Source organism: Misgurnus anguillicaudatus, chromosome 12 (assembly GCF_027580225.2).
Source record: "Misgurnus anguillicaudatus chromosome 12, ASM2758022v2, whole genome shotgun sequence".
In the NCBI taxonomy this organism is placed as follows: domain Eukaryota; kingdom Metazoa; phylum Chordata; class Actinopteri; order Cypriniformes; family Cobitidae; genus Misgurnus; species Misgurnus anguillicaudatus.
In genome coordinates, this window is record NC_073348.2 from 16,568,732 (window position 1) to 16,583,582 (window position 14,851).

Consider the following 14,851-nt stretch of genomic DNA (forward strand, 5'->3'; position numbering starts at 1 on the left):
TAAAAAGGCATGTATCGAACTCTGGGGGATACGGTGAATAAGCTGAAGTTCCAAAAAGTCGGCATGTTCCTTTGTATCCTTTGATTCCCCAGACCTATAGAAATCCGCCTGAACCTCTTGCCAGATTTAATTAAATGCCCAGACCAAAGTACACTTAATCCAAATGGATTTGTAATTTACATTTTACCTGTGACTTGATAAGGCCACAAATGGGCATTTACATAAGGGAAGGACACACCCTCCACAGGGAGTAGCATTATCTTAAGACCATTGTACCAAAGGTTTGAGAGTTTCTCCACAACAGTAGAGCAAACCATAGCAACTGCACAGACATTTCAAATGATTTCAAACATGACTAGTTAGATTCTTTGTATGAAAAACCACATTCTATATTGACGGTTAATGGGTGAGCATTAGGGGCCGTTTACACCTGGTATTAAAATGCGTTTTTGTTGATCGGATCACAAATGGATGATACTAAGGGGCTGTTTACACTTGGTATTAAGAGTTTTCATTGATCAGATCACAATGCGTCTCTCTCATCCACTTATGTTTACACCTGGTATTTAAATCCGTCTCTTTTGTCCACTTACGAACGCTTCTGAATATTGTGACGGGGTGGTCTGTTGAGATGGTGGGCTAATCTCTTCGCTATCATTACTCCCGCTTGCGTTTAAATGATGAGTGTATATGGACGTTAACTAATATTATGTCGCTGCTTGTGTAGTAAGTAAACATGCTGCACAGTGTTTTGTACATGCATATGTTAAAGTGTTCTCTGGATTTTTAGCGCAATTGATGAAATAGGGTTGCACAACTTTCACACGTTTGCAAATTGAAACTGCGGAGATCAGCCGCTTAAGTTTTATCAATGAAAGGCTAAAAATAGCTCTGTTCACCGTGTGTTCGTGCCAGACGTACGAAAAGACGTAAAACATTGATCTCAGTACCTCAGATTAGATAAATGGGCAGAGAGAAGGCAGTCGTGTGTGGCTGTTCGAACACATTCAACCACATGTGCGTTTACACTACAAAAGCAATCCGATTGAAAGGGGTTTCGACTACCCAGAGCTGAGTGGAAGAGGAGAGGTGGAGAAGGGAACAGATGTGGAGGTGACAGTTTACAAGGTTTTGCAATCTAACGTGGGGATGCAAACTCTGTGGGGAGTTCACAAAGTTGTCGCTTTCTCACAATGTGGTACCGTTGTGGTTTGGACATCTTGGCTCCTTGCTTAAGTCCAGAGTGTAGTTTGTTTTTTACGTTTATGCAAATGTACACGTACAGCCTTGCAAAGCATAGTTTATTTGCCTTCCAACGCATTCGCCATTGCGACAAAATGCAACGCATGTCCTGGGTTACATACTACATTCTCCTGTGCACGTATTATCGCTATGAAATATTTGAGAAGGCCTTACATGTACAAAACATTGTGCAGCACGTTTACTTGCAACTCTCTGACATAATTAATATTTGATAGCAAATTCATAAAATCAGATTTTAACACACAAGCTCAAAACCTTTTACAATTTTAAGAGTAACAGAAATTCTCCTGAGCCACTGCACAAAGGTTTTGGCCAGAAGGGATACAGCTACAGCTTAAATCCTGTGAAATGCTATGTTTAGGGTTAGGATTAAGATAAAAACAGCACTCATTCTGCAAGATTTCTGAATTTGCCTGTATCCCTTTAAGCAACAACCCTGCACAAAGAAACACATCTAACAAACACAATAAATTAGTGCAAATTTTTTTTTATTGAAGTTTAAGTTGTTTTAGTGCAAAATGAACCATTTCAAGTCAGTATGTGAAGCTCCCTGCTGCATACTTAAGATCTTTAACACGTCTGCTTTTTCGGAAGGCAGACCAGCCTGCTCCCAACTGACATCAATGATATATGTGAATGTATTGACACTTGATGGTCTCCTCATGCCAGGGTCTGCAAATGCAGAGGCTGTGGAGAAAAAAAAACAAGAACGCTAAACTGTGAATGCACGTTTTAACAAGATAAACAAGTTTAATTCTTATTAAACAAGTTAATTACTTTCAGCCTTAAAGCAGTTTTGCATCGATTAAGCTAGCCATCTATGGACATACAGCTAAATAATATCAAACTTTACGCACGTCACACCGAGCACAGATGCATCAACTTAACTATACAGAAGCATGTACGCAAGTTGCCGACTTTGTTTTTCTTGGTTTGTTTGCAACGTTAGCCTTACCTGTCAGAGTCCCAGTCATAGCGTCTCTGCCTTCATCTGTAGTTTTTGAGGAGGGCTCATGCGGTGGTTGTGTTAAGGTGGCTCCGTGTAAGGACAACGCCGGAAAGATGCCTGCACCAGCTCGGTCTTCTTACAGCCGAAGACAGAGCAACCTTTTGCTCTCGGTGTTTATGCTGCGCACGTTTCCCATTTTGACAGCATTTATCTTGTAGCAAATATTGCATCATGTGCGCAGTTGCTATGGTGTAGGACATGACATCAAAGTACCGCAAGAGCATAAAAAGCATACAGAGACGTCTACTATCACAGTACTTTGATGTTTTTTCGCTGGTCAGATCTTGTGCTGTCGCAAAGTCAAACACACGTTGACGAGATTAACCCCTTAAGGATCAAAATTTGGTACCGAACAAAATTAAAACTTTGACACTCAATGGCATCAAGGCAATTCAGCCGTTGCCTAAAAAAGAAAAGTACCCAGCCATAAGTGCGCGTCAATTTAAACCAGTAATTTCTCTGGTTACATTTTTCACAAAAGCAGAGGTATTCACCAATAGACCATCCATCGAAAGAATCAGGACAAAGTGGTTGAAATTGGACAAAAGAGATGGATTAAAACACCAGGTGTGAATGGCAATCTCTCGTCCACTTTGGTCTCACCGATCAAAACGCATTTAAATACCAGGTGTAAATGTGCTCAGAGTATCCAGCATCATTAAGTACATGAAGCATCATCATGTGGACCCTTGACTTCTTGTTATTATATAAAATAATAAAATCACATTTTCTCAACAACATGATTTCTAAACACATTTCCGATATTTCGATATGCATTACAGCGTCTCATGGGCCGCGTCTGTTCACAGAAATAATTTGGGTTCCTTTTGGTTCATGTTAAATAGGAAGTGACAAACCACACATCACTCAATTGTTTTGAACAAAAATAAATCTTCCAAACTAAGCATTTCACAGAAATCTTTCTGACTTCCTCATTTTAACATTTCAGTAGAGCAATGCGTTACCTGGTTCAGGAAGGTCTACTTTTGGAGAAGCCACCTCCTCTTCACAGGAAATGCTCATTTCGGTCATCTGTTGTGTAACTGGAAGGGCAGCCATGGAGGAACTGTTGGGTGACTCAGCACTAGCGGTGGAGGAATTGTTTAGCGTAGCTTCAATGATCTGAATGGCTGAAGCTTCAGATGTGGGACTGCTAGTTACACTACTGGAACCTGCGGTAATTAAACAACCACACGCGTGTTAGAGTCAAAAAAAAAAACCCAAAAGATGTAGAATGGAAACAACAGGTGAAAGAGGGTTTGCAGTCACCTACCCATTGTGCTAATAGGACTGACACCTCCGTTGTTTTGTCTTGTTATGTGCTCTTTGTAACAGACCGAACACATGCCGTTGGTCCTAGGGTTGCCATAGAAACCACAGCCAGTTGCACAGAGCATGGGCACGGGGCTCTGATTGGTCTCCTGGGCCATCTCTCAGAAAGTAGACAATTCCTATAAATGATATACACAATGATGGCTAAGTAAGAGAACAGCACTTTCCCACATCTGCATGAAGAATTACAGTTCTATGTATTATCTACTACCATTTATTTGAGCAAAAAAGGTACAAGAGGCTGTGCTGTATCATAAATAATTCAAGGTTGAAGGCGGCACAATGCAAGGGCAGTCAATGCAACCCCTTAACCTGTGACTTGTTCACGATACAGCACTAGCCTTAAAAGGAACAGTATGTAGGATTGTGGCCAAAACTGGTATTGCAATCACAAACCTTGTGGCTAAAACTGGTACTGCAATCACACAACTAGTGGCCAATACGCAAAATAACAACATAAACATCAGTTGAGGGCTGCAACTCCACTTTTTAAATGACAATATCCTTGCCAGGCCACTGATGTCAGTGAAATAAATATTTGAAATGAAAATTAATTCTTAATGTCTAGTGACATATCAGGACCATTTTATGATTAATTTATATACATTTCTTACATACTGTTCCTTTAAGTATCTTATTGCTTTTATAATTACCACACAATACAAATATTAAAGAAATATCAATTTAACTTTCATAAAGTAAAATCACTAAGGGGCGGTTTCCCAAACAGGGATTAGACTAGTCCTAGACTAAAATTTAAGAGCTGTCCAAAATGAAAACACCTTGCACTGAGATATCTTAAAACAGTGGTTCTCAAACTTTTTCCTTGTGTACAGTGTCCCCCCCAAAGAAAATTAATGACATAAAACATGCTAAAACATAAGATTTTAATAATAAAAAACATGTTTTAAAATATACAATGTAATGCTGTTGGTTGCAAACTTATTTTTCTAAGGTTTAATTACACAATTTATGATAAATGAATGTATTATTAAAAATGTCCTAAAACTGGGGCCCACCGGCACAATCTTGGGGCCACCACTCTGAGAACCACCATCTTAAAATACATCAGTGCCCTTTGTTTTGCCTCAAAAGTAGGGATGCACCGAATCCAGGATTCGGATTCGGCCGAATACTGGGCTTTTTGACGGGGTTCGGGTTCGGCCGAATCCTAGATTTTTTTTCCACCGAACCCTAGGCTTGCGCTACGCTGTTTGACGTCACGCGGCCGTTGATTACACACATCGGGTGCTGCCGTGGAGATGAGCTTTTTCTTTCGGTAAGCCTTAGGGGCTGGACACACCAAAACTTTTAAACACGGCTGAAAACGCCTTGAGGACGCCAAATGCCAGCTGTTTTTCAGCCGAGCGCTTGGTCGCAGTGATGCTTCAGCTGTGAGCCGGTTGGTTGCTGTGGTAATGTCCCGCCCCTCCTCCACTGTAATTGGACGGCCGTGTGAAGACTGTGACATTGACGAGCGGAGCTTCTAACTCAAAGTATAGTTTTCAGCGCGGAGCTGCTTGCTTATTGGAAAAACAAGCGTGTCGCAACGCATCGCTTTTATTATGCATAGGCTTATGGTAATTGTCAAAATAGTTTTCCAACTTGTCATCCTTGCATAATGTACAGTTAAAATTAAATAAAATGAAAAATACACTGCTGTGGACGTTGTTTACTTCATTAATGTGTTTTACTGTGTTAATGGAATAAGGATGCGAGTAGGATTCGGTATTCGGTTTCGGATTCGGCCGAATCTTAAATGGTGGATTCGGCCGAACCTAAAAAATCTGGATTCGGTGCATCCCTACTCAAAATGCACACAAGTAATGTTTTTAGTAAGGCATGTTTGTAAAAACAGTTTTATTTCATAATTAAATTAAGGCCTAGTCCTGTCTTAAACTAATCCCTGTCCGGGAAACCACCCCTAAAAAAGTTTTCCTTCCGGTGGCAAAATAGTCCCTGACCGACTGTAAACAGCAACAGAATGTATCACATTTGTTCACAAAGCTAAATGTGCTGTGCAGTGATGAATCATTGGGCGCAGTGGTCATAAAACACAGCTATTGACCAATCAGAATCAAAGACTGGAACGAACGAACCGTTTTATATCCTGTATACTAAAGAATGCATTCGATCATTTTATAAACTCAATTTTCTCTTCTCAAGATGCCTGACCCAAGGTATTGCATCTGTAGCACAAATATTAGGGGACACATTACATGCTGAACTTAAATAATTAGGGTTTTAACAATTAATAGTGATGCCCTGTCCAAAGTGTGATTTAAAGGCTCTTGTTTTGGTTTAATGTAAATGTTATTGCAAACAGTAAATCAGATTACAGCAACTTGGTCAGATGTCTGAACATTTTTCTTGGCATCAGTTTTGCCTGAGCCATCGATTGGCACCAGATCACCTGATTCAAGCCCTGTGAACTCAAACAACCAGACCTAGATGAAACTTAGGCAGTTTTACAGGTTTGACCTCCATAAACATCCCGTTTCCTTGTTTTGCTGCTGTTTTCTGGCAGTCAAAACATTTTTATTAACAAATCATATAATGGGAAAATAATCACAGGACTTTGGTACCACGTCAGCACAGTCTAACACAACACACTAATTCTACAACAGTGGTCACCAACCCCAACCCCAACCCCAATCAAACACACATGAACCTGCTATTCAAGCTTTTTACAGCTACCTAAAAATTAGGCTGCATTTACACTGCCTGTTTGAAGTGACTCAATTCAGATTTTTTTCTTTCAAGTGGCACAGATCGAATATGACCCACAGATGTGTAGGCAGAGAAAAAGCACAGATTCAATGATATTCATCAAACCGTTTCAGTCTTCATTAATATGCAGAAATAAAGCTGATATGAATTGGATGCATGCATTCGCAACTGCAATGTAACCTCATACTAATTGGCTATATCACTCCGTCTCTTCTCCACTAATAAGCTGATGTGTGATGGGCATTCTGGCACAATATGGCTGCCGTCCAATTATCCAGGTGGATGTTGCACATAGGTGGTGGTTGAGGATAATACCCCTTTCATATGTAAAGTGCTTTGAGTGCTGCAGAAAAGCACTATATAAATGTAACAAATTATTTTTTATTATAACAGACAGATCGGATATATCCACGCCAAGACGTGTCTTGCGTCATTGTGGACACCACCTGCGATCACATGACTCTTCTTAGCAGCACAATGGAGGATGTCAGTTCCACTTAGTGCATCAATGTTGAAGTTTTAATAGTGTAAATACAGATATTGGATACAAGTCCCTTTTAAAAGATGTAAGCGGGTCGTTGTCAAATAAAAATATACAGGCAACAAATCAGAATTGGGCATCAAGATTGGCAGTGTAAATCCAGCCATAGAGGCAGGTGTGCGGTTGGTGACCACTCTTCTCTAGTATCAAAAACATGCCCACCAAAAGCACTTGTGTTTTTATTCATGCCACAGACTGCCAAACAACCTCAAGCACAACAATAAAAGCTTTTAAAGGAATTAAGCATCAATAGCGAACACAGACACATCCTTCTCAGCTTGTTTGAGTTTCGTTAAAAATGGGGAGGGTATTATAAACAATGAAACTCCCAGGATGTGTTAACAACACCAGTCATGTTTGTTTGTTTGTTTATTTATTCTTAATGCCATTCCAGCATCTATGGCAATATTAATGGTGAGAACTGGTTAATCTATACAAGTTGGGGATGGGGCCATTTGGCATCTTCAATTCACCTAACCTGCATATTTTTGGCCTGTGGGAGGAAACCTACACTGACAACGGAGAACATAAAAACTTCACACAGAAAGGCCACCTGACTCAGCCGGGTCTACCCACATAATGTCAATAGATCAGTGCAAATTGATTCCTAATGTCATGACCCCTTTCATTTGTACTACTTACAATAAAGTCACAGCTGAATGATGGTTGGCACGTCTTTTTTCCCTGACTAGCTGGGTTTCAATTAGGGGTGGGCATACAGCCTCAAAATTATATCATTAAGAATATTTGCGTAATTATATTTAAGACTGTATAAACAAATATGGAAAGGGAAGGGCATTTTCAATCCAACGAGCTGTCATTGATGACAGACTACCTAATTCGAAGTGTAAACTCATTGTCATAAGGTGGTAGAAGCAGCATTAAAGTGCAATAGTAGTGACACGATCACACACACAGCATGAGTCAAATGCAAACAAAGTACTAGAGCCCGACCGATATGCATTTTTTGGGACTGATGCCGATACAGATATTAGGGAGTAAAAAAAGACCGATAACGATATATCGGCCGATATGCTTTATGTGCATTTTATAGTACAGTACACATATACTACAGTATATTATACTACAATAGCCTACTGTACATGTAATACACTATATACATTAACAGAATATACTATATATAAATACTTTTTTGCAATGATCACACCACAAATGTGGTGATCAAACACTTAAAATGACGTGACAAAGATATGTAATATAGGCAGGTGTGTTTTACAAGTTAACAATAAACTTTATTATCCAAAATGATTCTGATATAAGTGCACAAAACAGTAAACTTGACTTATTATAAATAACTTTAAAACACAAACAAAACAAAATACATATAATTTAAATCATTATCAGTTTTGATGAGAATAATGTTATATTGGGCTGATTTAAAAAAATGGAAACTTATAAAGTCATTGTTTATTAGCTTTACATTAAGTTATGTACTTCACAAAATAATTAGAAACGTACCATTCAGACGACAATGATTGACTTACTGACAACATACTGATGTAGGCTTATGTTTAATGTACTGCACAACGTTTTTATAACACGAACCCACAGTGTTCTGCCGGGACTTTAAACTTTTATAAAACTAAAGTGTCTGCTCTCTACCTCTTTTATTTAGCGAGGGTGTAAAGTTGCGCGAGCTTATTTAATCAATTGCTTTGAAATTAGCATGTTTGGTAACAGCACAAGCAGCTGTACTTGGACAGACTGCGCGTCAGTTTATACGCGCCCTTTCTCCGCCTCGCGTTATTTCTACCGCTTGTGTTTTAAACAACTCGCAAGTGGACAAAAGAGACGGATTATAAACACCAAAACTAAACGGGAAGACTGCGCGTCAGTTTATACGCGTCCTTTCTCCGCCTCGGGTTATTTCTCCCGCTTGTGTTTTAAACAACTCGCAAGTGGACAAAAGAGACGGATTATAAACACCAAAACTAAACGGGAATGTGTCTCTCTCGCCCACTTATAATCCAATCGACCAAAGCGCGTCTTAATACCAGGTGTAAAATGTTGTGAAGAAACCGCGTGACTGCCGCCACCTGAACTGAGAGACTGACTGACTGAAGTGAAGGGGCGGGGGATTGGCTGGTGTCACTACAGTGAGTGACCTGGGTCGCCATTAGCAACCAATAGGGCGCGCTCTGCTGGACAAACAAGTACTTGCATCTTTCAAAAGCATTTAATGTTTTCTGTAAGGAACGTTCATATCGGCTTCATATCTGCGGCTTATACGCCGATACAGATATATCTGCGACATGCTCATATCGGCCGATAAAATCGGCAAAACGATAAATCGGTCGGGCTCTACAAAGTACAAACTAGAGATTAAACTGTATGAAAATTTACATCACTATGACAATACCACAGATGTTCTACTTGTTTCCCATACACTCCCAACAGATCCCAGTAATTCAAATCATTAGCTAGAAATTTAAAATGGTTTTACATGCAAGTGCACTTTTGTTCGGATAAACATCAAATAAATAACATTAATCACAGCACATTTGGGGTCGGGAGATAAATGCTAAACTAGTTCAGATAAAACAAGTGAATAAATCACATTTTCATATAAATATAGGACAAATCAGCAAGTCATCTGTCTGTGTCTATGGTCTGCGTATGTTGTGAGAAATAGGCAGTGTACTTTAGGACCCATGAGTAAGCTGAGTGATGCACAAACAGGGTGAAACAGAGCTCATCAGATCACATCATTTAATAAAAATGAATAGAAAAGATGGATCCGTCTAATTAAAGCAACACTGTGTAGTTTTTTTTACCTTTAAATAATGTCTCTAAAATTATTTCAGTGATAGAACAACTTTTAACTGGACAAATTGTACTGTTGCTGCAACCTGAGCAGCCTCCTAGCTGCTTCAAGCACACTCTGAAAGTGGCGGTGGAGGGTAGCCCCGCCCCTCCCCCTGCCTGCAGAAGAGTGTCTGATACCAGGCACTGTTGCGCTTTTCAACCACATGGGGGAGCTGTAAGTCATTTTTACATGGAAACTACATAGTGTTGCTTTAAATATTAAGTAAACATGCTTCAGTACAACTAGATTTCCCCATTTTATTTAAATTCAGTCAGTGATGTAAGTTACTGTCATCACTACAAACTCATACCACTGTGTTTTCCCCAAATTTAACAACTCCTTAACACTTCAGTTTAACAGTAACTAAAGTAATTTGCACAGTGATGCTAGGTTGAATCATTTGTTTACTTTTTGGCCACACGTCACCAGCTGCTAGCTAGCATCTCCTCCTCGCGTACCTTTACAGCCTGGTTGTACTCTTGTTGCTGACATGCTGCTCTTGCTCTCAGGTGTTGTTGCCGTGCGTGTTAGGGAACGTAAATGTGCCATACATCATCGCGTCGCTATATCATTTATATCGCGAAATGACATTTTCATCATGTAAAAATTATATCGCTGTTATCATGGATGGTATGATATGGAATACCCCTAGTTTCAATTACCGTGATTTATACCACGGGTCTGTTGAATGCTGCATTCTGATTGGCTGAGAAATGTTCTATGGGTGTTGATTATTTTTCTGTAAACCGCACACCTATCTTTTCAAATGTCTTAAAAATAGGCACCTGAGCAATGTTTGTGGTAACCGTGGTATAAGAGGAATAATTGACTCCGGTCCTTTGAATTATTTGAAAATAATGCACACCTCCGCTTCGCGTCGTGCCGCATTACCACCTTGGTGTGCATTATTTTCTTATAATTCAATGGCCCGTCGTCAATTATTCCTTACTTAATGCACATTTGAAGTAGTGTTAGACCGATACATCGGCCGGTTTTTGCAGGTTTTATGTGTATCGGCCGATACGTGGCTGCTGTGTTCGCCGATTTTTTCCGGCATTATTTACAGACAGAGTGCTGGAAGCCGCAAGCAATTGCAGGTCATGTGACTAAAAAAAACCAACCTTTCCATGACAACATCGAAAGCTCGGCCTAACAGCTGATCATAGCTGGACAAAGCAGGTTTTTATTTCTCATCTCTCTCTATATTTGTAGTAGTGAAGTTCTAGAAATCAATATCCTTTGCTGATAGTTCCTCATCATTGTGGAAAGTGCAGTTCATGGTTCCATAGCACCCTCACCTGTTTTTACAGTTTTTTACAGTTAAATATAGTTTAAGTTCAATAAATGTTACTTTTTTAAATCGAGACTTGTAACATTTATTTGGCATCATCATGTCATTTTTATGATGTAAATTGAGTGAGCAAAAGCAGTATGACTGATCTATGGGGCTCAATGTTGTCTTAATGCCCTTGCTGCTAGTGCCTGCATCAAAAATTATGCATTACTACTTCTGACACAAAAATACAAGCTGCACTGCTAGTAAATGTATAACTTGTCCAATTGTAACTAAATGCATTTTCTAAGTGTGCGTTGTTCTATTTACTGTTGGTTGCTAGGTTGCCAATTAGGGGTGAGCGATAAATCGCGGCAAAATAACATACATTATTGGAGGCGATTTGTCCACGATTATGAATGCAATTTTGCCTAGCTTCTCTGTGAAATACGCCTCTGTGTAGTAAATGCCACTCCATTTGGCGATTTACTACTAATCACAAAACGGGCTTCACTAATGAGATACGCATGAGAATCGCAGGCGATTTATTGCCCACCCCATTGCCAATATCACAGTCATTTACTCAAACAACTAAATGGAAACTCACCTAATTCGCATTTGTTTGTTTTGCTTTTTTGTGTGCATTTTGAAAAAATTCGATTCACGTTTTGATGGAAACCCAGCTACTGACATTGAACAGCAACAGAATTAAGGGATGCACCGAATGTTCGGTTACCAAAACCATACAGCCAAAAAAAGCTAAAAAAAATATCTATTTATGATCAAATAGGTTTGGCTGCCGAACATTCGGTGCATTTGCACATTGTTAAGGGTCCAAGCTGCGCATTACAGAATCGTCTTATCGTAAATAAAACTACAGACCAATCAGAATCAAGAACCGTTTGAGAAAATTTCAGGATTTATATAGTGAAATGAATGAGTTTAGATGGTAAAACTCTGTATGTGACAACAGTCGGTACATTCAGTTTAACAGGGGCACAAACAAATACCAACTGGGTCCAACAGCTCAACCAAACATCCAGCCACTCTCGAAACTGAAAGCCATCACATGTGAGCCTCTGGAGAATCAGGGGTTTCTTGTATTTTTGAGCAAACGCAAGATTGCAGCATTTTGCGTCACAGGTTTTCCCCGTAAAATCTACCCCATGGCATGCGTCACGTGCGTACCCGCGCGAGCCTCCTGCTGCCCCTCAACACGCGCGCACACGTGGACCGAGGAATTAGTTTTTTTGTCACAAGGGCGCAATGTGATTCGAAAAGCCTCCGCCGTGTGAACAGCAGTGTGTCCTGACTATAAGCTATAAATACCCTGATCGTCCTGACCTGCCTCCATTACATCATGGCTTTCTACATGGTTTGCGTAGCGCCCCCTCCCCTGCACGGGGTGTATATGTTTTGATAAAACCAAAAATGGAAATTGCACCGGTGTGTGCGCGTTTGGCGAGACAGTGCTGTTTTTCCAACCCATTTCTGTGTGTGCGTCCATTTATTAGTGTATGTGCCACAACAAAGATACAGTACATAGCGCAAAACATCGAATTAAACGATAAACCAAACAAATAATTGATCGAAATCTTGATTACTGTTAAATATTAAGCGAGTAAACTAAGAAATAAGTCATAATGCTAGCGTAAAGGTGTCTGTCGACGCTAGCATGATTCATATCTCATTGAACCAAGCGATTAACACGAAGTTATTATATTCAAGCAATACAAAAGCTTTAACACCTCTGTGGACATCTAAATACAATATATGGGTAGTACTGTGTGTGCTTTTTATAAAGGTTATATGAAGATGTAACAGTATTAAAGGCCTCGTCGACAAATCCACTGAGTCATGCTAACTGTTAACACCAACTGTTAGCAGCGTGGCTAACTACACACAATCGACTTAAAAGCACACAAAACTCAAACACAACATACACCACACAATAACATGTTGTTTTCAGTCTTTAAGTAATGATATTGAATGCGTGACGGTAATATAGGCTTTAATATAATTTATATATGGGTCATAGTAAATGCTTTGTGCTGTCCTTTGTTGTAATTAACGTTACTCTTCCTGTTTGAGACAAAGTACAAACCATGGTAATAAAAGAAAATACAATTATTCACCTACACAGCATAAATGAACAACAATCCCATTCAAAAAACGACAGCTTGTGTGAGAAAACCATTATAAAATCGGGTTTATTCACGTTAAAGCTTCACGAACAGAACGATGTTTGCTTTCACTAAATGACATGGATAAACACTGAAAACTGTTCATTTTAAAGCAAACACTTATGAAAGTGAATACATCGCACATTTAGCACAATAAACATATTAAACACACTCAATGTGATGGAGTTAACACTATAGGACGCATACATGAAGCTAACTGGAACAATCCGCTTTATATTCTTCAAATGCGATGGTCTGATTTCACATATCGGTTAAAAGCGAAACAAACACCACGTAAAGTGTAAAATATGAGTCTTTAAAGATGTTCAAAGTGTTTCCCGATCATATTACAGCTTTCAGGCGGAAAGGAACAACAGGCTAACCGCACTAGCTAAATGCTACAACCAGCTAACGTTAACAGCCACATTTGGTTAAACTCATCATAAGTTTATCATCACTTTACATCAATGACTGACAATGTAGTTAACATTATACAGAAACACAACACTACTATTACTTCCAGCTTGTTTATTAACTCAACAAATGCGTGTTTTCAAAGATTTTCGCTATTACGTTAGCATACGCGTTTGAAGTGGTTGTAAAAAATGAGGATATTTGACTTGCCTTATACCAGTAAAAAGAGAAGCTCCCAAAATAAAGAGACAATAGAAAGGAAAAACCCTCGGCGACGGTCTGTGACGCTACTCCACTCCGTTGATGTGCGTTTCAGTCTGTTTTTCTGGCCGCTGTCTGTTGGTTTTCTTTAGTAGGGGACGTGACGTCACAGTGACTGACACGTCCGTGGGGCGTCGCTTACCTTACCAGTCATAACAAGTTTACTGTACAAAAACAAGCTTGTGTTTTATAGCAAAGGATGTTGTGTAATGGAATTGGGCAAGATTTGACATTTAAATGATTTTTGCTAGCGGTTGTGAATGTTGTAAGTTAAATGTAAAGGTGTGAAGTAAGTTTATTTTGAATTTGAAGTGAGTCAGAAAAGTTTGTCAATTGACGTATAAGTTGCGCAATTTTTCTAGTGACTTCTCAGTATTGTAAAGTTATAGACAAACAGAAAGCTGTTGTTTCTCACTATTTCCTCAGAACATCTTATCAACATCTATAATGAGATAGTATGAGGAAGACAACAATCTTTATGTGGACACTCTCTGTACAGTACATTGGTTTCCTGGAGGTTATTTTTTTACATCAGGAATGCTTGTATCAAATGTCACCACCACACAGTGATCTGCTGACCCTGAGGACATCCAGGATTTTCTAAAGGACATGCTGATTCATTCAACCATTCCATATCGATCAAAGTAAAACAGACTAAAAAAATAACACAATGGCAGATATTATTCAGACATTATTTTGATTTACCCTCCTCACTTTTACATTTTTTTTTTTTAGAAATCTCTACATTCATTTCTTAAGTTTTGGGGTTTAACGCTTAATGGATCCCCTGTTCTATTGCAATCTATTTAGTGTTTAATATAAAATAGTACAAATTTAAAATAAAACTTAGCATATACATCAAATATTTTAAGACTAAATGCTGCAGTAACTTATTAAGATATCCTGAATCATGTAAACAAGAAAACAACAAACAAGCACGTGTCAAGTTTTGAAACCGTATTTTGCCCCCCAGTTATATATAGAAGAGGAATCTGATGCCACACAGACTCACACACAG

General features: G+C 39.1%; 1 protein-coding gene and 1 long non-coding RNA gene across 4 annotated transcripts in view; one reads left to right on the top strand and one right to left on the bottom strand.

Moving 5' to 3' along the window:
• Window positions 1–13,941, bottom strand: part of zfand5b (zinc finger, AN1-type domain 5b) — a 16,018-nt gene extending 2,077 nt beyond the window's left edge. The window contains exons 1-5 of one of the 3 annotated variants that reach the window (XM_055209067.2): window positions 13,783–13,941; window positions 3,546–3,723; window positions 3,238–3,444; window positions 2,219–2,347; window positions 1,825–1,950 (exon numbers count right to left, since the gene is read on the bottom strand). In XM_055209067.2, coding sequence (XP_055065042.2) covers window positions 1,825–1,950; window positions 2,219–2,347; window positions 3,238–3,444; window positions 3,546–3,702 — 619 coding nt within the window. In that variant the 5' untranslated portion in view covers window positions 3,703–3,723; window positions 13,783–13,941. The remainder of the gene's footprint in view (window positions 1–1,824; window positions 1,951–2,218; window positions 2,348–3,237; window positions 3,445–3,545; window positions 3,724–13,782) is intronic. The other 2 variants (XM_055209069.2, XM_055209070.2) reach the window with 2 other exon arrangements.
• LOC141369028 (uncharacterized) lies at window positions 2,347–2,985 on the top strand. The gene is made up of 2 exons (XR_012372519.1): window positions 2,347–2,839; window positions 2,901–2,985. It is a non-coding gene; the product is annotated as an uncharacterized lncRNA (long non-coding RNA).
• Window positions 13,942–14,851: the final 910 nt, after the last annotated feature.